Genomic DNA, 27704 nt, shown 5'->3' on the forward strand with positions numbered 1-27704 from the left:
CATGGTATCAGAGCCAACGCGTGAGAGATCGTTGGTGTGATAGTCGTGTTTCCGCCGTTTTTTTTGCCGCTGCTGTTTCCTCCGGTTTTTTTCTCTGCCGCTGCTGCGCCGCCGCCGTCCAGCGCTGCCAGCTGCGCCGCCATCGTCCGGCGCGGTTGTTCTCTGCTGCGTTGCCGCTGTCCATCACTGCCGCCGCCGTCCCGCGCCACCGCTGCCCATCGCCGTCGCCGTCCATCGTTCCCAGCGCCGCCGTCGTTTTTTTCCCGCCGCCCAGGGACGTCGCCGCCTGCCTTCCGTAGCCGCTGCCTCATTCCCGTCGCCTCTGCCTAGTTCTCGCCGCTGTGCCTCTTGTTGCTGTGTGCGTGTTTGTGATGGCAGACGCGATGGGGACTCAAAAAGATGCCGTTCTTGACGCGGGCAGCGCTTCCAAGACTGAGAACGTGCCGATCCAGGTCACCTCCATCCGTCTGACCAAGGACAATTACCTATCTTGGTCTGCCGCTCTCGAGATTGGGATTACTAGCCGTGGGCGTCTCTCTTACATCACTGGCGACAAACCTGCGCCCATCAAATCTGATCCTCATTGGGCAACGTGGGCGTTGGAGGACAGCCAAGTGAAGGTATGGATTATCAGCTCCGTGTCCTCCGATATCCAGCCCCTCATTCTGCGGAAGCCGACCTCTTTTGATATGTGGATTGTGCTTGCGAAGATGTATGGTTGCAAGAAGAGACATCTGCGCACCTATCAGATTAAACGCAGTATTTACTCCCTGACACAGGGTGATTTGTCTGTTGCTGCCTTCTATGCTGCCCTGAAGACCAAATGGGAGGAGCTAGATTATCATGTGACTGATGAGTGGAAGTGCGGTTCAGATCATTCCCTCTACTGGGAAAAGGAATGGATGGACCGTACGTTTTTGTTTCTGGGAGGCCTGCGGGATGAATTTGAGTCTATTCGTAGCCAGATTCTTAATGGTGATGAGATTCCGGGGATAGAGGAAGTATATGCCCGAGTTGAGTCTGAAGAACAACGTCGCCAGGTGATGCATCTTGACACCGGTCATGGCCCTTCTGCCTTTGTCAGCCGTGCCTCTGGGACTGGGCAGCGTCCTGCCCGGCATTGCACTCATTGCAACAAGTTGGGGCATTCGGTGGATTTCTGTTGGGATTTTTATCCCGAGAAGAGACTGGTCAGAGGTCGTCCTCCCTCTGGCAAGCGTAGCCCTTCTGTGTCTGATTCCAGTCAGAGCAATTCTTCTAGTGGTGCAAAGTCCAAGCTGTCCCCTGCTCAACTCAAGGAGCTACAGGCGTACATCAGCCGCCTATCTACTACCCCTGAGGAGTCCTCCACGTCTGAAGGGGCTCAGCTAGCCCAAGCCCTCGTTGCCTCGACTGATCAAGGTAACTCTTCTCTTGGTGATTGGATTGTTGATAGTGGAGCCACTCACCACATGACAGGGGACTCTAAACTCTTTCAAGAATATCAACTTTCCTCTGGCAAGCAACGCGTGTCTATGGCAGATGGGTCTTCTATCTCTGTGGCTGGGAAAGGGAGCTTGTCCCTGTTGAACAAATACCGTCTCCACAATGCCTTGCATGTTCCAAATATTCCTGTGAACTTACTCTCTGTCAGCAGTATTACTAAAGAATTAAACTGTAATCTGATTTTCTCTGCTGATCACTGTTCCCTGCAGGACTTGGTGACGGGGAAGAAGATTGGGATTGGTTCGGTTACTGATGGGCTCTACAGATTGCCGGTGCAAGTTGCTTCCGCATTGATTTCTGCCACGAGTGGTCACTTGTCCGGTGTGAATGATAGATCTACTGTTCTGCGATGGCACGAGCGTCTTGGACATCTCCCATTTCAGTTAATAAAGAAGTTGTTTCCTCATTTGTTTGCTTCTGTCTCCATTGACTCCTTCGCTTGTGAAGTGTGTCAATTGGCTAAACATGTCAGGGCTTCGTACCCTATCTCATTAAATAAAACCACTCATCCGTTTGCCTTAGTTCATTCCGATGTTTGGGGTCCTTCTGGAGTACCCACGTGTGGTGGTTGTCACTATTTTTTGACGCTTATTGATGATTACTCTAGATGTACGTTCGTGTACTTATTGCGAGACCGTAGTCAGGTTCCAGCAGTTGTGAAAAACTTTGTTGCCTTTGTTGAGACTCAATTCCATACAACTGTTCAAGCTTTCCGTACGGATAATGCTAGGGAATATGTCTCTCAATCCCTTGATGATTTCTTGAAAGGCAAGGGTATTGTTCATGAAACCTCTTGTAGTTATACCCCTCCTCAAAATGGTATAGCTGAACGTAAAAATCGTCATCTTTTGAATGTTACCCGGGCCATTATGTTCCAACGCCATGTCCCGAAGCGGTATTGGGGTGATGCACTTCTCACTAGTGCACACCTCATTAACCGTATGCCTACTAGGGTGTTGGATGGTCAGTCTCCTTATTCTACCCTGTGGCCCACTCAGAATCCGTGGCCTCTTACTCCTCGTGTCTTTGGGTGCAGTTGTTTTGTGCATAATCATAGCCCTACTCTCAAAAAACTTGATCCCCGGTCTATTAAAGGAGTTTTCTTGGGGTACTCTTCCACTCAGAAGGGGTACAAATGTGTGGATCCCACTACTTCCAAAATGTATGTTTCGAGGGATGTCACATTTCATGAACATGAGTCGTATTTTCCGGTGAATCCTCTTCAGGGGGGGTGTCTTGGGAACAAAGGGGAAGAGTATTCCTCTAATCAGCTGATTCAGTTTATGGAGTTTTTAGACTACAAGGTTAGTCCCAGTGTGATTGACACGGTCACGGTCAGTAATGAGAAGGGCAGTTATATGGAAGGGGTCACGGTGGATGCTCAACCCACTGTTGCCAGGGATCACTTGTTTGGCCAGGTTTATGTCAGAAAGGAGAAAGCTACAGTGGAAAATGTTGGTGATGAGGATAGAACCAATCCCAATCCTGTGATCTCCCTGGATGACCCAAGTCCATCGAATGAAGAGCTCCCCATTGCTTTGCGCAAAGGCACCAGGTCATGTACATCTCACCCTATTCAGAGATTTGTTTCTTATGCTAAGCTCAGTACAAATTACAAATGTTTTATCACAACCTTATCCAAAGTTGTTATTCCCAGGTCGGTGGATGATGCTAAGGATGATCCCAAGTGGTTACATGCTATGACGGAGGAGATGGGTGCGTTAGCTAAGAACAAAACATGGGAAGTGGTTGATATCCCTAAAGGGACACACTTAGTTGGCTCTAAGTGGGTGTACAACGTGAAGTATAAACCTGATGGCACTGTAGATCGATATAAAGCTCGTCTGGTTGCAAAGGGGTTCAGCCAGAAGTATGGGATTGACTATCTTGAGACCTTTGCCCCTGTTGCAAAGTTGAAGACCGTGAGGGTTATTCTTGCTCTTGCTGTGCACAGGAAGTGGCGCATGGACCAGCTTGATGTTAAAAATGCATTCTTGAACGGCCATCTGGAGGAAGAAGTCTATATGAGCATGCCTCCCGGGTATGTTCAAGAGGGAAAATGTTGTCACCTCAAGAAAGCTTTGTATGGCTTGAAGCAGTCGCCTAGAGCTTGGTTTGAGAGACTAAGGATCGTTATGAAGTCTACTGGGTACAAGCAAGGAAATGGAGATCATACCCTATTCATAAAGCAGAGAGATGGTCTGGTGAGTCTTCTCCTTGTCTACGTTGATGATATGATTGTCACTGGCAGTGATGAGGAAGAAAACAGGAAGATGAAGGAGAGATTAGCTAAAGAATTCGACCTCAAGGATCTGGGTAAACTGAGATACTTTCTGGGGATAGAGATTGCTCGATCAAAGACAGGGCTGGTTATGAATCAAAGGAAGTACACTCTTGACTTACTAAAGGAGACAGGTAAACTTGGTTGTAGGCCCTATCTTACTCCTATGGAATCGGGGACTAAGATAAGTATCAAGACAGGCACTATTCTGGATGAGGAAGGAAAAGGGCGATATCAGAGGCTAGTAGGTAAGCTTATCTATCTTACTCTCACTCGCCCTGATATCACGTATGCGGTAAATGTGCTAAGTCAATTTATGCATGCTCCCACGGATTGTCACTGGAAGAGTGCAGAAAGAGTGTTGGGATATCTAAAGAATGACCCAGGAAAAGGACTGCTGTATACTCGACAAGACAAACTTACTATTGAGGGCTACTCAGATGCAGATTGGGCAGGTTGCACTGACACAAGGAGGTCCACTACAGGGTATTGTATCTTTCTTGGAGGTAACCTAGTTGTTTGGAGAAGCAAGAGGCAAGAAGTGTGTTCGAGGTCTAGTGCTGAGGCTGAGTACAGGGCTGTTGCAATGGGAGTTACAGAGATGCTGTGGCTGAAGATCCTTTTGACTGATATTGGTGTGGAACTGGAAGATAAAATGAAGATGTACTGTGACAACAAGTCTGCGATTAATCTTGCCAATAATCCAGTTCTACATGACAGGACCAAACATGTGGAGATTGACCGTCACTTTATCCGGGAACGCATTGACTCAAAGGAGCTGATTCTGCCATATATGAAGTCTGAAGATCAAGTTGCAGACGTCCTAACTAAAGGGCTTTGTACTTCTTCATTCGAAAAGAATGTTAGCAAGCTTGGCATGTTTGACATGTATGCCAAGCTTGAGGGGGAGTGTTAGAATATGTTGTTGTGGGAACCGGGTCCATATCTGGACCCGGTTCTATGGGGCGCGGGTACCGAGGCGGGCTCGGTACCCTAGGCGGCTTCTCCTCTCTCCCTCTATATATTGTCACTTTGTGTAAGTGTTGAATTAAGTGGAATAACATTTTCTCTCTCCTAGGGTTGCGGTTGTGCACCTAGGTTAGAGCTTCTTCGTGGTTTTTCACCTCTCCTTGAGGTTTTCCACGTATATTGTGTGTTCCTTCTCTTTCTTTCCATCGTGGTGTGTGTTTCTACATACCCTAATGACAATTTATTGTTTTGTGTCACAAGGATAATTATATGTTAGAGGTACTGCATCAATATCTAAATTTATAAAGCCATCTGAAACCCAAATGTTTCTGAACATTTGTTCTACTATATGGGCTAGCCGCCAATTAAATTGTAGCATGAGTTTTTCCTACTACAGTTACGATAATTGTTTTCACATATCCTTGTTCCATTAACTTTTGTAGTGGAATCTTCATATAAAAAATTTCCATGTCTCTCCGTTCTTGAGGTTGATGCTTGCCAAGATGATTCCAAAAGCTTTATTGATTTCGCAAAAAGAATTGTCTATATGTCTTTTTGGCTGAAACCGAACTAAGCAAAACTTTAGTCCTCTTTTTCTTAATTCAGGATTTCTATCCATAAAACTGAATATCTCTTGAATCTGCTTTTGCTCTAACTTCTTTTCTTGAAGTACTATTTTGTATATTTGTTCTTTTGTGACACCTATCTCAGGGGGGAAATTTTCTCTTTTTGCTTTCCATGGTCATTTTATCTCTTTTTCCCACTGTTCTTATAATACTTCCAGTTCTGTTATCGATTGTTTCAATTTTTCAGTCATTGCTTCTAATTTTTTCCCTACACATTACTAGTTCCGTTTGGGTATCTTCCAAACTTTGTCTAAGCTTAAGAAAAGGAAGGGTTTGGTAAACAGGGAAATTTGTAAAGAATCAAATTTGGGTTTGTATTTTCTTTATGCTTAAATAGGTTGCCATAAGGCTCAGGGTCTTAGAAAATATTGGATTCTTTCTATTTTACCAGAGATTATCCAACAAAATATGGTCCTTATGGTCAAGGGCAAGGCCGGGCAATGTTTGGAAAGAAAGGTTGGAGTTTAAGTGGAAATATAGGTAAGATCTGGGTCTATCTAGATAAATTGTGTCTGACTTGTACAGGCCATGGTTCCTGCAATGTAAATTTATCTTACATAAAACAATGCATTCTATTTTCGCTACTGTGACTAATGGCTACTTACAGAGAAATTTATATCTATTCTATATGATGTTTTTTCTTTCCCTAAAGGAAAATGTTCAGATTGTTGCTCCCATATTAATGGGGCCACATCTCTATCCTTTTCTCCGATTGTTGATGGCTCCTTGAGAGGCTGTGTTGTATTTAATTGTTTATTTTGTCCATGGTCTTCATGACCATAGTCTTTGTCAAAATGACAGTTATATTGTAATTTATTGGTATAGATTATATAGGAATTTCTTGGTAGGCTTAGATCGAGAAATTCTAACCTATCCAGTTTTGGACTTTATTTTTCTTTCTCCTATTTCTCGGAGGTAGACCCATGGGATATATTTTTTAACCCGTATATTGGGATTATTACCATCTTTGTTAGGAGGTGCCCATTTGAAATATATTTTATTATTATTATTATTTATGTCAGTAGGCTTGTCAAAATGAATGCCTAGCCTGCTGGATTTCTTTCAATTCTCTTAAGGTCTGATCATCGTCTTCCAATGTAGTGGTTTGTCTTCTTTCATAGGAGATAAACCTATCTTCATAATGCATGGCTGCGGTTGGTACTGTACTTGGTCGGTCATCTTGGATGAACCTTCCTATTCGCCATTCTAGGCCTGCTAGTTCTTCTAAACTGTAAACTTGTGGTTTTATAAATTTTATTCTTTGTGATGCCATGACATCAACGATTCCTTGTATATTTAAATTATATTTTACTTAGTCATTATTGCTGAGTCGTTCGACAACAGTAATAGATACTAGAAGGTTGTCACCCTCTGTCATGTCTTCATATCCTTTGGTTTGTATCTCTATACAGAGGTATTCATAAAAGTCTTTTATGCTCATATATGCGTTAGGGGTGAGATAAATCATTTCGGCCCCATTGTTTAAATCTATTTCCATGGCTCCCAAATTTGCTTTGGTGGCCTTTTGAAATCTTTTGTCCATTACGAAGCATTTTGCTCTGGTGTTTTTCCAGTGAAGTGGTCGGATCTTTACAACGATGAGACCTATGTGGATTAAGTTATATCCTCTTAATTTTAGGATTCTTATTCCTTCTGAGCTTAACAGAGGAATGGTTTCTATCTGGTTTTCGAGAACGGATATGGCCAGTTCTTGGTTATAGGCATATCTGCCTTGTAAACTTCTCTACTCATTATGATGGTAATGGGTTTTCAAGTTTAAGACTTGGCGAAGTCCTCGCTCTTGCTGATCTTCAAGAATCTCAGCAATTTCTTCTAACTGTAAGTTTTGTTGCGAAGTAGAGGCTCTATCTCTTCGTTGTCTTAATAATTCACTTAAAAAGGTTAAATGGTTTTGGTTCCCAAAAGAGGGAGTTTCACGTAATGTTCGTGATCTTCCTATGAAGGGTAAAGTTCGAATTTCATTCATGTTTTGAGTTTCTCTCCTGATCGGGTTAAGTTTCTTTTCCAAAGGAGTTTGGCTCTGATACCAAATCAAATGCTCCTGTTGTGCAATTCCTGTCTTGTTTGTTTGACCCTTTTCTTATGATTCCCTTGCCTATTGGTTTTCTCCATGCTTTAATCCTACTAACTGTGTTGTGGGTGTAAGAATCTTCACAAAGAAGTCGTCTCTCCGTATGCAAATCAGATATATTGAAAGGAGAGGATGAAAGAAGACGATGGAGGAAAGGGAGCAGCCGGCTTAACATGGCCCTGCGTTCCTTGATCTTTTAATTAATCAATAACCCTAATAGGTTACAACAGATTTGTACATAAAATTATAAAATATTACAAGAGAGCCACCGCCTAGTAACTTTAGGCATGTGGATATAAAGAGAATGGATCAGGTCTGAACAAACCCGATCCCCATACGCTAACAGCTCCCCTCAAGTTGTGCATGAGATTTGATCATGCACAACTTGTTCTTCAAGTCCCAAAAATGCTGCCTTGTGAGACCTTTGGTAAAAAGATCAGCTATCTGTTCATTGGTGGATATATAAGTAGGCAAGATCTCGGCTTCTTCAACCTTCTGACGAATGAAATGTTGATCAATCTCTATATGTTTGGTGCGATTATGCAAAATGAGATTGAAAGCAATTTTTATCGCACTTTGATTGTCACATAGTAATGATGACCGAACAATAGGAAGATTGAGCTCCCCAAGTAAATGACGTAACCATGACGCTTCAGCCATCCCTGCAGCCATTGCTCTATACTCTGCCTCAGTGCTAGATCGTGCAACAGCACCCTACTTTTTACTGCTCCAACAAATGAGATTAGAATCAAGAAAGAGACAGAAACCTGAAACTGATCGTCGGTCATCGGGATCGCCTGCCCAGTCGGCATCAATATATGTATATATCCTATGTCCAAGAGAAACATTGGAACATTTCGTGTAGACTAGTCTATCTCCAAGAGTAGCTTTGAGATACCGTAGGATCCGCTTAGCTTCATCCATATGTCCTTCAGTGGGTGCATGCATGAACTGAGAGATCTGATTTACAACATATACTATGTCTGGGCGAGTAAAGGTAAGGTATTGTAACATACCAACAATGCTGCGATAGAATGTGGGATTGGAATATGCAGCAGTTCCATCAGATGCAGTCAATTTAGTATTCAGAACACTGGGGGTAGTGATGGGTTTGCAATTAGTCATACATGCCCTGTCCAAAACATCAAGGGTATACTTGTGCTGTGTAAGAGTCAAACTATCATTTGTCTTGTCAAGTTCAACACCCAAAAAATATCGTAATTCTCCCAGATCCTTCATCTTGAATTCTTGCTTCAACATACCTTTAACATAAGATATATGTGAAGAAGAATTCCCAGTTATAACAATATCATCAACATAGATAAGTAACCAGGTGGTAGCTTCTCCAGTACGATAGATAAACAAAGAGTGATCGAGAGAGCTTCGGAGAAAACCAACTTGTTGTATATGATGAGAAAAACGATCAAACCATGACCTAGAAGCTTGCTTCAACCCATATAGAGACTTGTGTAATTTGCAAACCCATTTTTGAGAATCATGAGTAGTGTAGCCGGGAGGTTGCTCCATATATACCTCTTCCTTAAGAATTCAATGAAGAAAAGCATTTTTGACATCTAACTGATTGAGAGGCTATCCATACGAGACTGCAAGAGAAATAATCACACGGATTGTTCCCATCTTGATGACTGGACTGAATGTTTCATCATAATCTTCCCCATATTGCTGAGTGAAACCGCGCGCCACAAGTCGTGCTTTATACCGATCAATGCTACCATCTGGTTTATATTTCAGTTTATAAACCCATTTGGATCCCACAACATTCTTATCAGCTGGACGAGGGACAATCTGCCAAGTCTGACATTCATGCAAGGCTGCCATTTCCTCATTCATAGCTTCGACCCAACATTTTTCCTTACTCGCATTGTGATAAGATTTTGGTTCTACCTTTTTGCTGACTTCTGTCATAAACAACTGAAAATCCAAAGAAAAATTGTTATAGCTCACCCATCTATCAATAGGATGTCGCACGCGTTGTGATTGACGTGGAACTGCAGTAGGAACTGATTGCCTAGAATACACCAGGCTTGAGAACCGATTATGTATAGGTGGCTCATTGGGCTGAGAAGATGAAGGCATGCTGTCCAAGGAAGTAGTGCTGCTCAAGGAACTACTTACAGATGTCTCGGGCTCATTAACAACTTGCTCATTGTGCTCAGTCAACATTTCTGCCCCTTGTCTTAAGATTTCAGCATGAAGCCGAGTATCATAAACTTCATTTTTGTCCTTGAGTGTCACAGAAGTAGCCTTGGGATCCTGTAATCTGTTTTCATCAAAGACAACATGCCGTGAAATATGTACACGCCCAGTTTTAGGGTTGTAACACCTATAACCCTTGTAATTTTCTGCATACCCTATAAATCTGCATAAAACAGCACGATCTTGAAATTTGTTTCGCAAGGAAACATCAACATGCACATAGCACACACATCCAAAAACACGCAACTCCTCATAACGTGGCTGTTCTTGGTGTAAAAGAAAAAATGGTGATTTTCCATCAAGCAAAGCCAATGGCAATTGATTTATAACATGTACAGCTGTATGGAAAGCCTCAGTCCACAATGTCATAGGTAAGTCTGTTTCATGCATCATGCTGAGTGCACTTTCAACAATATGCCTATGTTTCCTTTCAGCAATTCCGTTTTGCTGATGTGTATGCGGACATGAAATTTGTCTAGTGATCCCATTATCTAGTAAGTACTCAGTAAATTCATTAGAAATAAATTCACCACCACCATCACATTGAAAATGCACAATATTACTGGAGTATTCATTTCGAACCAAGACATGAAATTGAGTGAATAAGCGGAAAACTTCTGATTTGTGTTTCATGAAATGGATCCAAGTATATCGGGATGAATCAACAAAAATGACATAGTATCTACTCCCAGAAGAAGAAGGAACTGGAGCAGGCTCCCAAACATCAGAATATATGGTGTCAAAAACCTTTGAAGCTCTTTTATTTATTAATTGAAAAGGAAGGGTATGGCTCTTACAGATATGACAACTCGAGCACATGCTGGACTCACTGACAGAACTCAGACTGGACTTATCTAAGAGCCCGTCTGCAACAAGATTTCGAACAAAAGATTGACTACAATGAGCTAACCGACCATGCCAAATGGATGGCTTATTATACTCTGTGACATTGACTTCACTATGACTTGGAAAACATGAATAGGAAGGGTGAGGTTTTGACATCTGTGGAGCTCCTTCAAGGACATATATATCTCCTTTGCGAGTGCCCTCAGCGAATGTCTTCTTGGTTCGAGCATCCTTGACATAAACAGAAGAGGGTGTGAATTCAACAGAGGATTGAGTATCATCAATAAGCTTGGACACTGAAATAATATTTTTCTTGACACTTGGAACAACAAGAACATTCTTTAATGGAATCGAAGAAGAGCCCATAGAAATTTGTACATTTCCAATGTGTGATATTATGTGATGGGAACCATCTCCCATGACAATTGAGCCTTTATCTAAGTAAGGGAGAGCACTAGAGAGATTACCTGCGTCACCAGTAACATGAGCTGCTGCTCCAGAGTCCACATACCATTCTCCTTGCTCGTTTTGTTTCAAATGAAGCTTAGACAGGGCTGTCATGAGGAGTTGCTGTTGAAACATTAGATGTCTGATTTGAGCCAGATGATGATGAAGCTGACCTTGATGCTGCCTTGTTCTCACGTCTAATTTGATTATTTTTGTTCTGCGGATTGTGCCAACATTCTGACATTACATGCCCCCTCTTGTTGCAATAGAAACAAGTCGGAGCCCTTCTAGATGTGGCAGAAGTAGTATTCATGCCCTGTGGTGTTGGGAGAATCCCTCTTCCCATTCCTGCCTGAGGAGTCCAAGTACGAGTGCGATTCCCTTGCAATGCATGTGTTTCTGTGATCAGTACATTGTGATTGTTGGAAGGAATCAAATTCTGTCGCTGAACACGACTAGCTTCGTGTTGGAATAACTTAGCCTTGAGATCTTCGAAAGATGGAAGAACAGGCAGGACTTCCAAGGCTGTGCAAAAAATATCAAAATCTGTTCCCAGTCCACTCAAGGCTTGTTGCACTTTGTCTTTGTCACTGGCGGGATGTCCAGTGGCAGCAAGTTGATCAATTACACTTTTAATTTCATTCAAATATTCCAAGACAGTACGCGTCCCACGCTTGATGTCCTGAAATTGCCTTCTTAACTGCAGAAAACGTGCTTCGGATACTTGAGAATACGTGGTGGCAAGGGTAGACCACAACTCTAGGGTTGTTAGATCATCATCAATACCTCCTAATACTTCCTCTGACAAAGTAGAAGTAATATAGGCAACAAGGGACTGGTCGTGAGCCAGCCAAACTTCATACTCAGGATTATTTTCAGTAACGGTTTCATATTCAAATCTGATTTCACTCACAGCCGCAGCCCCAGTAGCTTGATCTCCCACTACGGTCTTCTTCACTTCACGGTCAATATACATAGGAGGTGCTGGAGTGGTCCCATCGATATGCCCGTAGAGTCTATGACTTTTAATAAAAGGGACTATTTGACGTTTCCAAGTCAAATAGTTACTATGATTCAGCTTTTGAGAAATAAGTTGGGAGAGAAAGCTAGAAGAAGAGAGGGAGTCGGCTGATCCATAATTGAATAAAAGTGATTAGGGTAGACCACACGAGCAAGATTTAGGGCAACGACAGAAATTAGGGCAAAATGATGAGAAATTAGGGCAAAACGATTAGGGCAAATCAATTAGGGCAAATCACGCAAGATTTAGGGCAGAAACTGAAAAGAGGGATAACCACCCCAGAAAGGAAAGAATTTAGGGCAGATTAGGGCTAATCACATCAAACTGAAATCACTCACCGGAGGACGATGCAACCTGGCTCTGATACCATGTAAGAATCTTCACAAAGAAGTCGTCTCTCCGTATGCAAATCAGATATATTGAAAGGAGAGGATGAAAGAAGACGATGGAAGAAAGGGAGCAGCCGGCTTAACACGGACCTGCGTTCCTTGATCTTTTAATTAATCAATAACCCTAATAGGTTACAACAGATTTGTACATAAAATTATAAAATATTACAAGAGAGCCACCACCTAGTAACTTTAGGCGTGTGGATATAAAGAGAATGGATCGGGTCTGAACAGACCCGATCCCTATACGCTAACAGTGGGTTCTTTCCCTTAAGCGGCGTAACAAGGCTAGAGCAGTACTTACCCTTAGCACTTTGGAACCAAACGTACGGAGAACAAATGAATAGAGTGAAGCAGCGGGAATAAAAGAAACGGTCATAATGCTAACAAGCAAGAAAAACATGGAAAGAGAATAGAAACTTACACCGTTTGGAGTCTACTCCTTTATTTGAAAAAGAGAACTTTCACCCTCTCAAGGAGAGGTTTTTCTTCTTAGCCTCTAGGTAAGTCCATTTCTCAGACATGGGGGAATACAAAGGTTTTCTCTCTATCTCTCTCTTTCTCTTGTTGTTTTTTCTCTGTGTGGCCTCCTTAGAGGCCTCTGACCTTTGATAGGCACTGGTAGATTCTTCCCTAAGTGGGATGAGGACAGGTGGCCATTTTGGGTGGACAGTTGTTGTTCATTTTCGTTACATGATTGCAACATGACAAACCATAGTTGGTGGTGCATGCCAGTTGTTTGGCAAGATAGCGATATGTGGCTTAGTGGCTTTTGGCCATGTCCTCAGCTTTTGTGCATGGTGCGGTAGTGAGTGAAAGGATAAGGCCTAAGCCACTTCGACACGTATGCCATCTTTTCCTGTGTCGGTCTGTCTTACATTGACATATCGTCTGGTGAGGAATTAGATTCCCTCTTGTAAATAGGGCGTAGATTGTGCTTTGCAGGCGTGAGGGGTCCATGTCCTCTGCTGGTTTTGGTGACCAGGAAGGTTTTTAGTCCATCCTTTGCTCCTTCGGTGGATGCTTTTCTGCCACAGGTGTGACATGTTCCTGCTGGATGTTTTGCAAGCTGATGATAGACTTTGTCTGTTTCTGGATCGTTCGTCAAACCTCCTTGATCAATTTGTTGATGAATGCTTGGAGTCTTCCCAGGGTTGTGGGGTCTTTTTTTTTTGTGAGCTTATGATGGCACATCTGTTCATAGAAGCATGGTGCCACCAAATGCCTTTTTCTGGTTGTGCCCGAGCAGTGCTAACCAGTACCTTCATGCCTAAGGCACGCCTGTAATGGATGAATTTCTTTAGATCTTCAACATATGGATATGGTTTGGGCTTTTGGGAGATATCAAAGATTAACTGAAAGTCTTTGCCCACCAAACCTATTTGAATAGGATGAATACTTCGTTTTTCCTTACATCGGTGTGTGTCTGGAAGGATGACAAGGTCAGGGGCAGCTGAATGAAACTTCAAGAAAATAATGGACTCGGCTATAAATCTCGGGCTCCCTTTTATGAATTCTTTTATAGCTTTTCTTATTTCTGGTGGTAACAGGGTAATCTCTTCCAAGGTAGGAGATAGGTATAGGAGGGCAAGTGACCCAAACTGAAACCATTTTTAACCATCTCAGGGTGGCACCCTTGTAGACAGGTCAGGCTTTTGATAAGTCTTTTGCACAGCAAGAAGCTTATGTTGTTCCCTTCCATATGCTATCACCATGTCAATGGCTCTTGATAAGTCTTTTGCTAGTTTATCCATCTTGGATGGTCAGGCATCAGCAGTAGTGTTCCTTTGATATGTTCAAAAGTTACGTGGGTTGAATATGCCAAGACACTGTCCCGAAAATTCATTCATCTTCTGGCCAATGACCTTTTTCTTGTTTCATGAAGCTGTGTATGGAACTTAACAATAGCTTCACAATCAGTTCGGATTGTGAATTGTTTTCGTAAAATAAATAATTCAAAAGCTTTTAATGCATAAGAAATGGCAAGTAGTTCTATATCAAGTGTTGATTATTGGAAGAAGAAGGGGCGAGAGAGATAGAGGGAGAAAGTGAGAGAACGAGGGAGAGAGAGAGGAACGTTTTTCTTATTCCAGCACGTAACCCTAATCTCCTATTAATATGAGACTAGGGTGTGTTACCAATTTTACAAAAATAGTCCACTAAACATGAGACAATAATTAAGTGAACCTATTCCAGCTTTCTAATAATTCAGAAAACCACCCGACTGCTATAAGTATTTAACACTCCCCCTCAAGCTGGAGCATAAATATCTATCATGCTCAGCTTGTTACATCCTCTCAAGAAATCGCCAATGGGAAGAGCCTTAGTGAACATATCAACAGCTTGATCTTCAGAAGAGACATGAATGGTGTCAATAACTCCTTCTTGTACCAAGTCCCGAACATAATGACAATCTACTTCAATGTGTTTAGTCTTCTCATGGAAAACAGGATTATTTGCAATGTAGGTTGCTGCTCTATTGTCACAGTACATCTTCATTGGGAGTGTCACAGAAATCCCCAATTCTAGAAGCACAAATTTGACCCAAGACATTTCAGCCGCAGTTTGGGCCATAGCTCTATATTCAGACTCAGCACTAGATCTAGCAACCACATTCTGTTTCTTGCTTCTCCAAGAAATAAGATTCCCACCAACAAAGACACAGAAACCCGTAGTCGATTTCCTGTCATCTACTGACCCTGCATAATCAGCGTCACTATATGCTTCTATGTCCACACATGATCCCTTTTTGAACCATAACCCCTTTCCTGGGGCTGATTTCAAGTATTGTACCACCATTAGAGTAGCCTCCCAATGAATTTTCTGAGGTTTTTCCATGAATTGACTTAACTTGTTCACAGCAAAACTGATATCAGGTCGAGTGATAGTCAAGTATAAAAGTTTCCCTATCAACGATCTGTAAGAACGAGAGTCAAAAGTTTCTGAGTCATCATCATGAATATGAATTCGAGGATTCATAGGAAGTGTAGCCGGTTTGGCTCCCAATAATCCTATTTCCTGCAAAAGATCAAGAACATATTTCATCTGAGACATCACAAGTCCTTTATTACTGCGAGCCACTTCAATGCCAAGAAAATAACGAAGTGGACCAAGATCTTTTGTGACAAAGTGTTTCTGTAGAAACTCCTTTGCCTGAGCTAACTCGTGAATACTTTCTATAGTGAGGACAATATCATCAACATATACAATCAATATCACTATACCAGAAGTCCCTTTTTTGATAAACAACGAGTGATCACACTGGGACCTTTGAAATCCACACTTAGAAACAACCTCACTGAGCTTATGAAACCATGCACGAGGGCTTTGTTTAAGCCCATAGATAGCCTTTTTGAGTTTGTAACATTCCCCCTGTCGTTCAAAACCAGGGGGTTGTTGCATATAGACTGTTTCAGAGAGATCACCATACAGAAATGCATTTTTCACATCAAGCTGAAAAAGGGGCCAATCCTGCTGAACTGCGAGAGATATAACAAGGCGAATAGTACCTAACCGTGCCACAGGCGAAAACGTCTCGAAGAAGTCCACACCATAAGTCTGTGTATAACCTTTAGTAACAAGACGAGCTTTGAAGCGCTCTACAGACCCATCAGAATGATATTTGATTGTGAGAACCCATTTAGAGCCGACAACGTCACAAGTCATCGGTGGGTCCACTAAGTCCCAAGTTTCTCGAGAAAGAAGAGCATCTATTTCCTCCTGCATGGCTTGCTTCCATCGTGAATCTAGCAAGGCTTGGTGGTGAGAGGTCAGAATAGTATGGCTATCCATAGCTCGGTCAAACTGTACTAAACTCGTGCTCAAATGGTCCATAGAAACCGAGTTAGAGATAGGATGTCTTGTGCACTGTCACTGGCCCTTGCGAATAGCAATGGGTAGATCATCTGCAGAATAATCATAATTACTTCCCGAGTCAGTCTTATCATTAGAACTTACCTCATGAGAAGATTCTGGTGGACGGGTGGGAGAGGGATCTTGACGCCGAGTATAGACTATTGGAGGTTTATGAAAATGATCACAGGACCGTGGTTGAGAGGAAGGGATAGACTCAAGAGAGACTGGGGGAATAGGAAGAGGGACAGATACGGGGAGTTCATTCAAAGTGGTATGTGATGTGAAGTAAGGACGCGACTCAAAGAATGTAACATCCGCACTGATAATCTCTTTCATGTTCTGGGGATCAAAACATCGGTAGCCTTTTTGATTGGCAGGATATCTAATGAACACACATTTAACAGCTTGGGCAGCAAGTTTGTTTTTGTTTGGGCCCAAGATGTGTACAAAACAAGTGCATCCAAACACTTTGGGAGGGATATGAAATAATGGTCGATCTGGATATAGTATTTGAATGGGAATGCGTTCTTGGATGGCAGACGAGGGTAATCGGTTGATGAGGTAGCAGGCAGTGAGAATAGCATCACCCCAAAAATATGCAGGCATATGAGTATGCAACATGAGAGTGCGGGCCACGTTTAGAAGTTGTCGATGTTTGCGTTCAGCAACACCATTTTGTTGGGATGTGTGAGGACATGTATATTGTGGGCGAATCCCATGATTGGCATAGAATTGAAGTAGAGCTGAGGATTTAAATTCAAAAGCATTATCAGTGCGAATATTTTTGACAATAACACCAAACTGAGTTTTTATTTCATTGACAAATTTCTGAATAATACAGATGACTTCAGACCTGTCCCGTAACAAAAATACCCAACTGACTCTAGTAAAATCATCAACCAGAACAAGGTAATACCAGAAACGTGAACGAAAGAGAACACGACTTGGACCACAAACATCAACATGCAAAAGATCAAAGGGACTTTGACTCGATGGACTCTGACTTGAAGGGAAACTACTACGTGTATGCTTGCCTAACTGGCATGCATCACATAAGAATGACTCTGATTCAGGAATATCTGGAAAAATACGACGAAGCTTGGACATAGAAGGATGACCCAACCTGAGATGCCACTACAAAGGAGAAGGCTTCGATGTGAAGGAGGATGCAGCAACATCGACAGGAATAGAGAGGAAATAGAGCCCTTCCCGTTCATGGCCGCCACCAATCATCTTCCCAGTTTGTAAGTCCTGAAAAGAACATGAGCCGGGATAAAAAATGACTCTACACTATAGATCTCTAGCCAATTGCTTAACAGATAATAGAATAACAGGAAATCGTGGAGCATATAACACATGTGTAATGGTGCCAAAAGACGTGAGATAGATATCACCACTACCCAGAATAGGGGACAACTTGCCATCAGCCAACTTGACATGTTGTGGTGTAGTGAACCTGGTGAACGATAAAAACATTTGTGGCTGATTACAACAATGCCTGGATGCTCCTGAGTCAATCATCCATATCATACCTGGGTTCTGCGTGGGGGCACCAACAGAGAACGCCGAGTCTATGGTAGCTGTGCTGGATGAAGCAGGGGTAGATCTCTGAGCAAGAACCAGATCATATTCTTCCTTGCTTAAGTTGAGAGAATATAATGGAGATATAGGAGTAGGAGACTCAACCATAGAAGCAGTAACCTGTGGAGAAGTCACAGTAGAAGAAGAAGACCCTTTTCCTGCATTCATCCTTCCTCCACCACGTCCTTGAGGACCAGCAGAACGTAGGTGGGGATGTTTATCCCAACATCGATCCTCTAAGTGTCCTAATTTACCACAATAGGAGCACTGAAATCTGCCACGTCTTGCACCACGACCTGTACCACGTCCCCTAGATCCAATAAAGGAACTATGGCCACGTCCGCCTGACATCACAAGAGCAGAAACTGGGGTGTCATGTGTAGGCTGAGTAAGAGAGACTGCCAGGCAACTCAATCTATTATAAGTATCTGCTAGGTCCGGAAGATCACTGCCAATAAGAATTTGAGACTTCGCCACAGAGTACTCAGAAGATAATCCAGACAAAAACTTTGCTACCATACCAGTTTCAAAATGTGATGCATAACAGTGTTTGCACTGTGGGCGAAGAGCTTTTGATCGTTCATACGCAGCAGTCAATGTAGCAAAATATTGTGTCAAATCTTGATCTTCTTGCCGTATATTACACAACTCCTCTTCCAATTGTAAAATTTTAATGACATTCATAGCATGAGAGTACGTCTTCTTCATAAAAGACCACATATCTTTGGCCTTGGTGTAGTATGCAATTGTTGGAGCTATACGGGACTCTACATTGTTCATAATCCAAGCCATTACAATGTTATTATCTTCATCCCATGTAGCATATTTCCCTTTTTTCTCAAGGGGTTCATCTTCTTCAATAACATATTTTTTTTTATGGCCAGCCACAGACATCATAAAAACTCTACACCATATCTCATAATTCGAACCATCGAGTTTGATTGTGGTTCCATACGAAAAAGAATTCCCAGCCACCTTGTATTCATTAGACCCTTCTAATCTACTACTGTCAGCCATAGAAAACCAATGTGATAAAGCACAAAGACTACAGCCAAGGAACGTGCAGCAAGTTGAACACAAACCAGACAGCAAGTATCAACTTTTCAGATGACAGCAAGAACAGATTTGCAGACGACAGATTTTCAGACGACAGCAGGCAACAAATATTCAGCAAGCTATTTTCAGATAAAGGTAGCAGGCATCAATTCAAGTACACACAAATCTGACAGTAAATCTCACCACAACCAGTCAGCTCCACGCAACTTCGATTATTCATTAACTTCACCAAGACAACATACCTTTGCCTGTTATGATCCACCAGGTACCAAGCAGATCTGATTATCCTAAATGATCAGACGATCACTGGTCTGACCTTTTTCACGGCATCAGAGAGTTCAGGTCTGAAACATCTCATCTTCTTCCACGACAGCCACTAGGTGAGATCTGAAACGTTCTGGTCTGGTCCACTACTGGTCTGATCTTCTTCCACGCAGGCAATAGGTCAGATCTGAACCATTCTGATCTGATTCACCATGCAGCCACATCATCTGGCCAAACACCATCATTATTTGGGTCTGAACGACGATTTCAGATCTGCTTTATCTTCTTTTTTTTTTTTTTTTAATGACTCCAACGACAAAACAAGGAAGCTAATCACGTTTCTACATGTTAAACATGATTAGCCCCTTTCCACCAACAAATTAACTTGCTTACTTTGTAAGGCGTGAAACCCTAGTTGGGAGGAAGAGAAGAGAGGTGAGAGGAGGGAGGAACCCTAGACGTGAAACCCTAGATTGTACAGCCCTAGATTCACGGCTCTGATACCATGTTGATTATTGGAAGAAGAAGGGGCGAGAGAGATAGAGGGAGAAAGTGAGAGAACGAGAGAGAGAGAGAGGAACGTTTTTCTTATTCCAGTACGTAACCCTAATCTCCTATTAATATGAGACTAGGGTGTGTTACCAATTTTACAAAAATAGTCCACTAAACATAAGACAATAATTAAGTGAACGGTTGTCACAAAAAACACCGTTTTTTTTAAAAAAATGCGTATTTAACGCCAAAAACAGTCCTGCCGTATAATACCCGTACTATTCCCATTTTTTTTAAAAAAACGTCAAAAAACAAAAAACGCGTATAATACCCGTTTAATACCCGTATAATACCCGTTTTTTACCGTTATTTTCCGTTATTTTCCCGTTTTTTGCCGTTTTTTTATTAATTATTATTTTTTATAATTTTTAAGATGTATTAAATGTTTAATTTTTTTAAAAAATTTGCCGAACTTTTCCCGTTTTATTCCCGATATATAAAACTTTGCCGTATTATACCCGTTTTTTTCCTCACCATTTAATACCCGTCCCCGTTTTTTGTGACAATGTGAACCTATTCCAACTTTCTAATAATTCAGAAAACCACCCGACTGCTATAAGTATTTAACATCAAGAGATCATATATTTCCTTTTTCCAAGAACTTTCCTGAACCATATCTACAGATTTCTTCTGTAGTTTTAGATCATATTTGGTTGGTTTTGATAAGAGCATGGCTTCCCATCCTAAAGCAGATCCATCGGTTTGGATTACCAAATAATCTGAGCTTATGGTAAACGTAAAGGTTTTAATTGTGCTACCAAACTTTTTTTCTTTTTGACTTGTTCAATATCCTCTTGATTAAAGAGAAGAACTCTATGTGGCCTTAACTTGGCATATAATCATGATATTAGGTTATAAAGTTGTGGAATATAGGGCCTAGCGTAATTTAATATGCCTAGGAATTGCTGTAGCAGTTGCTTGTCTTCAAATTTGTCAGGAAAATCTTTAATGAGTTTTTCCACGATGTGGGGCTGGAGGCTAATGTAGCCATTGCTGATTTCCATTCCAAGGAATTTTATATGGGTTTTTAAGAGCTCATTTTTACTTTTGGAAATGATAATTCCTTGTTCTTCGAAGGTTTGGAATATTTGTTTAAGGTGTTGGACATGTTCTTGTTTTGTTTTTGAGAAACCAAGAATATCGTCAATATAAACGATTGAGAAATCTTTGCAGCTTTGTAGAGCAGTATCCATTTTTCTTTTGAATACACTTGGAGCGTTTTTAACGCAAAAGGCATGACGACCCATTCAAAATGTCCTTGTGGACCGGTAAAGGCTGTCCATTCAATGGATTCTTCTTCCATTTTTACCTGCAAAAATCCACTTTTGCAATCAAATTTTGAGAAGTATCTTTTATCTTGGATTTCTTCGATCAAGACATCTTTATCAAAGATATTGTATCCATCATCCCTGGTGTTATCATTTAATCGTCTGCAATTTATGACAATTCTTGTTTTTCCCGACTTGTTCAAAGTGCTTTTTGACTATAAAAGCAGATCTGTGAGGACTGCTGCTTTTTCATATTACCTTTTAAGTGTAAAAGTTCATTAATATGTCTTTCCATGTCTTTTTCTTCTTCCAGGGAATGTTTAATATTAGCTGTTTTAATCCGAAGGTTTCGGTTTATTATGTCTAGTTTGCACACTACTTTGTTTTTATCCCAATGTTTTTGGGGGTCTTCACCAATTATTTCTAACTTTGGGAGTCTTGATATCATATCATCAAGATTCGAATAACTGGAATTGATTCCTATTTATTCTAAGAGGTTGATAATTCTTTTATTATCTAAAAGATATTGTGGGTTTTGATAGCTGTTTTCTGTGTCTATTTCTGTTAAGCCTTCATATGTAGGCAACAGGTATTTTGTTTCATGGCCGATAAAGGTTGTTATGTATTGTTCATCTAGGAAAGTTTTGCAAAATTGCTTTGGATTTTGTTTGCATTGTCCGGGAACAGGGCATCTGCAATTATTGTTATCACTATGGTCCTTGCGACCCTTTTTCTTTTTAGCCTTTTGTGGGGCAGTCTGAGAGTATCCATTGGATAGAGATAATTTGCACATGTAACTGTACATATTACGTGCTTGTATATATGTATACATTTATGTCTTTGTTTTTTTATACTTTTTTGCATTTTTTTGAACTTTTTTCCTTTCTTTCGTCATCAATTGGCTGCTTGAGCTGCTGTTGGCTATCTCCTTTTGTTGCTTGCTGTATGTATGCAGTGCAATGCCTTCTTTTAAGTTTTTGTTTTTGTTTTTGTTTTTGTCTTTTTTGCTTGTTTCTTTTGACGAAATATAAATTCAGTTGCATGATACTCTGCTCTTTATGTAAATGTAGTTCTCTGAAGCTTGGAAGTTAGAATGTTCAATTGTGTGCTTTGTTCATGTAAACCTACTTTACATATTGGAATTTTGTCATGTTCTATCTCAATTAATTGCTGCTGTGTTATCACATCATATCAAGGGGTATCACCTCTTCACAATTGGGTAGGCTGACTTCTGTGTTATTGCCTTGGTGTCTCAGTCTTGTTTTCTTCTTAGCAAACTTTTGGTGATTGACACTGCAAGTTTGTGTGAATGTTTGTGTTTTTCCTGTCTGTCTTTTGTTCAGCAAATGAATGGCTACTTGAACTAGCCGTTGGCTATCTCCGACAGCTAGAACACTAACCAATGGAGTATTGCATTTGTCATTTGTTGTATATACATTGACGTTTGTCATTTGTTGTATATACATTGAGGCAATGCCTCCTTGTATTTTTAAGATTTTGTAGCTTGTTTCTTTTAACTGAATATCCATTCAGTTCCATTATTCCATGTGCTTTAAATCAATTTAGCTCTTTGGGAGCTTGAAAATAGAATTTTGTGTTTGGTTCATGTAGCCTTCTTTTATATATTGGATTCATGTTCAATGAATCTTATTTCTATGTCCTTAATTGCTGCCCAGTTATTGCATGCAGTGTTGTATGTATCGTACGATACGGGGCCGTATCATACGATATGTATCGTATCGTTTACAAAATACGATACGATACACCCCCCTGTATCGTAAATGGGGGTGTATCATACCTATATCGTACGATACGTGCGATACGGCCCGTATCGTACGATACAGGGTGATTTCTAAAAAGGGGGCTTGAACCCCATTTTTTCGAGTTTTTTTTTTTATAAAAACCCACCCCTAATTCATTTCTAATCTATAGATTGTACCGCCTTAGAGGGAAATCATCGATTTCCATTGTGAAATCATCTATTCAACCATGGATTTGTGCATGGGTGGTTGATTCCCATTGGGAGGAAAGGGGTTTTATTAAACCATGAAGATGAAGATGAAAAAGAATGATATTGTTATGAATTTTGATGTCTATGAAGTATGAATGATGAACCGTGAACGCGTAAGTTTATAGCATTTAGCAAAATAATAAGTCTATCATTATCTAAAAGACTAAAACATGTCTTCTATGAAGAATTTATTATTTTTAATTTTTTCTGATTTTTTTTTATGAATTTTTCAATTTTTTAAATCTTTTCTGATTTATTATTATCACTTTTTAAAAATTTACGATATGGTTACGATACGTTACGATACGGCGTATCTTAAAGCCCGACCGATACGGCTTACGATACGCGTTTTACAACATTGATTGCATGCGTATGATGTGTACATATTTTTGCATTGTTTTCAATGAAAAAAATGAAAAGTTAAAAAAAAAAGAACTTTTCATACTGTTATTTGTTCTAGCAAACGATCCTATTATTAGAATTTAAACGCTTTATTTATTGGTTTATTTTAAGGCTTCATGCATTTTATTGTATTTATGACTATTGTGATGTTTACTTATATTATATGGTTTTTGTTATCTTCATATAATCTTTGTGTTGTCTGAAACTATTTCTGTGGAATTACTAGATGAGGTCTGTAATTCACATAGCCACAAATATCATGATAGTTTTGAAAATATCATTATATTAACCAAAAAAAGAGGAAAAAACGTAGGGAAAAAATCTCATTTTGGAAAAGAAAAATCAAAAATCAAATTTTCATGATTTTGTCACGGTTTTTTTCATTTATTTTTTATTTCATTTTTTTCAACTTTTGTTTCATTGTTCTATTGCCTCTTGTTTTGGGTATTTACCATGACCTCCTAGATGCAATACAATGCTTTTTATCATTTTAACTAGATGTTTTTTATGTCTTTTTACTTAACATTTTGATTTTTTATTTTTTTTAAAAATGTCTGAGATTTTCTAAAACAGAAAAATAACTTTGCAAAAAAAAAAACCCAGGAAAACTTCATCTATAAAAACCCGAGAACGATATTTTATAGTTATGATAATTCATTTGGATCAGTCGCAATTACATGGTTTAGCTTTTAGAGAAAACTTGTAGTGCTAATTTTTACTTTCCTGTTTAGATACGAAGCAAATGTGTAAGTTATTTTCAACTAAGAGTTTGAGCTTTCCTACTCTGCATAGTATGCATTATTTTATTAAACTCTCTCTTTCTCTCTCTCTCTGAACCTTTCTTTTCTTTTTGTGTGAGACATTGTTTCCCATTTGTGGCTTAGTTTTGTTTTTGTTCATTCAGTAAGTTCATTTTTCAGTGCCATCTTCAGTTACTTTCAGGTGGGGAACATGACTTTGACATTGATGATTTGAAAAATAACACTCGTTATACTGGTGGCTATTCTGAGGGGAGCCGGACAATAAAGCTTTTCTGGGAGGTACATGCCTGACTATTGATCTGCCATTTTTCATCTTAGTTTGTTGCATTTTTTGACTTATGACATAGTTGATCATTTAAACTTAGGTTGTCTGCATGACAGGAATTGATAAACCTGTTGAAATTGCTTGCTGTAAGCCAGTAAGCTACCATGGTCCTGATCTTGCTTCCCCTCACATATTGTCAAGAAATTTGGTTGCATGCAGAACTAAGGACACATAAACTATTTGAAACCTTTTTGCTACTATGTTTGTTATTTTCAATCACAGTTACTTCAGGCATCACTTGCTTTGACTCTGTAATTGGATCCACCTGTGCTGATGCTTCTGCAGTTAGTTTTACTTACAGGAGGGCAATCTTTTTCAGATCTAATTAGATACTTCCCTGTAGAGGAATCATGTTAATCAAAGCATAAAGTAGAGGGACTTGTACGAAATAGTAGTTGAACTGGATATATGTATATATATATATATATATATATATATATATGTTTCTAATGTAAGTTTTTTGTTGTGCATAGCACCACGGTTCCTATATCATATAGGTGCAGGGTGCAGCAAGGGCATATGCGAAATCTAATTTGTAACAAAGACTTTACCAGCAAAAATGTAAAAAGTTAAACAAAAGCTTTTTGTAAATTGGAAAATTGAGCATCTCTTTGGAAAATGTAATAAATGAAAAGCTTGAAAGTCTAAAAGAGAAAAAAAAGCTCTAGGTCCCAATGCTGCCTCTTTATGTTTTTTCTCCCTCCATGCAGCATCTGACTCTCCTCTTCCCATTCTCGAGTAGTTCTTCTGCTGTTATCACCATCCTATTGGAAATTAAGGGTTAGCCACTGCAAATAGTGAAAGCTGAGAGAATGAGAGGTGGGGGAAGATCTCAGGTTTACCCTAACCCCCTTCCATAGCTTCTTTTTTTAGGGAAGATACAAGGTCTATAACAGAAGGCCTCCACACAAGAGAAGGAAAGAAGTCATCACTAAAGGCTTGATTGTCTGCAACTGATGTTAGTCAAGTTGTGACTAGGGCTGGGCATCGGGCCAGGCTAGGCCTGCCCTAGGCTGAAAAAAGTCGGGCTTGGGCAGGCCTGAAGCTCATGCTGGCAACTGAACCCCAGCTCGTTTCATTATCAGGCGGAGCTTGATCATCAATTCCATGCCTATTAGGTACCTAGTTTGATGTCCACCCTTACTCAAAACCCTCAATAAGTTCTTTTCTAATATATTTTCAACCCGCTGAGAGTTTATAAAGGATTCAGGCATTCAGCTGCTGGTATATGGGCTTTCAAGTTGTGTATTGGGCTGAATCGGGCCGTCGATACCTGGTTTGAGCTGGCCCGACCTGACAAGGTTTTTTTTATTGGACCGACCTTCAAGTCAAAAAGGCTGTCCCAGGCCTAGCCCATTACAGGCGGGGACCCAACTATTTTTATATGTGATGGCTAATTGTGATGGCTATTTTTTTCATTCATGACTGTTTGAGCTTTTCAAATATTTGCAAGTTTGATAATCTTAGTTTAGAAATTTGCAAGTAATTGTGATACTTAGCTATCACATATGTAACATGGGTATGTGTCATATGGCGAAGTACTTGTGTTGTACGTGGGTACAACTGTATTTTAAAACTTAAAAATTTATTTTTTCAAATTTAATTTTTGCTTTAATTTTGATTTTCCCTTCTTTTTGCTTCCCTTCCACCTAGATTCTATAGTTTTCTCCCATCTTCTTTAATTTTGAGAATTTTTGTGGAGTACTGTATATATACTCTGCCGTACCCTGGTACTCATGTGTAAGATTTTGGGTGTCGAAATATAACGCATGTCCAGATTCAGCAAAGGAAAGATAAAAGAGAGAACATGAATAGAGAAATGAGGAAGGGAGGTGTGTAACTACATTCTCACACAACCCATTTATATAGTGATCCATCTACACATTTTACAAGAATCTAAAATGAAACAATCACAATAATCTAGAGCCTAGAGTGAATTAACACAATAACCTAGAGTCTAGAAAGAAACAATTACAAAAAATTACAATCATAACCCTGCCTAGATAAATGCGCTCAGACATGGTAAGACGTGCTGGATCTGAATCAGTAGACGTGTTGGATCTGATTCAGATTAGATCCAACATCTTATCACCATGTTCCCATACCCACACCCCTGTACCCGTACCGCACCAATACCCACACATTTGTGACATAGGCTATCACTTTTGGAGTTAAAATTTTGTATATGTTTTTTTTTTATCTATGTTGTTAACTTCAATTGTTTGGTACTTGTTTAAATTATTTTAGAAAGAATGAGACATTTCAACAACAAAGATTTTGATAGGACATGGACAAAAAGACAAGAACGAGTTGCAGTTTAAATTGTATGTTACATTTTTGTATTATTTCCAGCATCAAAGGTATCACTAGAAAAAATTTACACTGATCTACTAGATTATCCGATGGAGGGATGCAAAGATTAGAGATCTAACCATATAACCTAAATGATGTATAGTATTACAATATGCACGTAAGTGGACAACTTTTAAAGAATTATGTAATATTCTTCAAAGTGATATTGGATTAAGCAGTACAATACATTGCAAAGTATATGAGCAACTTGCTTCCTTTCTCATGATATTATTTCACACATATAAATATTGTTTAGTTTAATTTTGGGTTTTTTTTGTCAATAGAGAATATCTCAGCAGTACCACAAAATATTGAGATCAATAATTTTGGTAGAAGATAAGTTTATTCAGCAACTTAATAGATCAATTGTGCCAAATAATTTTAAACAAAATAATAAATGTTATTCCTACTTAGATAATAAAAAAAATACTTAGTTTTGATATTTTTTAACTTGTAAATATATCATTTACATGATTTGTATTTCTGAATTGTGCTAGTGCAATTGATGGAACACATATTCATGTCTAAAGTATGTTTGAATCAAGCACCCAGATATCCTAGTAGAACGATTGATCAACTCAAAGTATATTGGCAGCATATTCCTTTGATATGAAATTTACCTATTAAATTAGCTGGTTGGAATGAAATTGTTTCTAATTTAGAAATCAGAAAATGAGAAATTATTAATTCCTAAAGGTAATTATAGTTGCATATTTTTGTAATTCTATAAATATGAAATTAATATTGTGACTCATATTGATTTTTTTTTAAAGTAACCATTATCTTGTTGATGCTAGTTTTCTATTAAAGGATGAGTTTATTGTATCTTTTAGAGGTATAGGATATCATTTGGCAGAATATTCCAAGCAAGATAAAATACAATAGAGTTATTTAATCATGGACA

General features: G+C 39.8%; 1 protein-coding gene across 2 annotated transcripts in view; it reads left to right on the forward strand.

Annotated features, from left to right (window-relative positions):
* LOC116255855 (E3 ubiquitin-protein ligase UPL7) overlaps nt 1-27704 on the forward strand; it is a 78545-nt gene that overhangs the window by 40363 nt on the left and 10478 nt on the right. The window contains exon 11 of one of the 2 annotated variants that reach the window (XM_031631932.2): nt 24283-24402. In XM_031631932.2, the coding sequence (XP_031487792.1) occupies nt 24283-24402 (120 nt within the window). The remainder of the gene's footprint in view (nt 1-24282; nt 24403-27704) is intronic. The other variant, XM_031631933.2, reaches the window with a different exon arrangement.

This window comes from Nymphaea colorata, chromosome 6, assembly GCF_008831285.2.
Source record: "Nymphaea colorata isolate Beijing-Zhang1983 chromosome 6, ASM883128v2, whole genome shotgun sequence".
Lineage (NCBI taxonomy): Eukaryota > Viridiplantae > Streptophyta > Magnoliopsida > Nymphaeales > Nymphaeaceae > Nymphaea > Nymphaea colorata.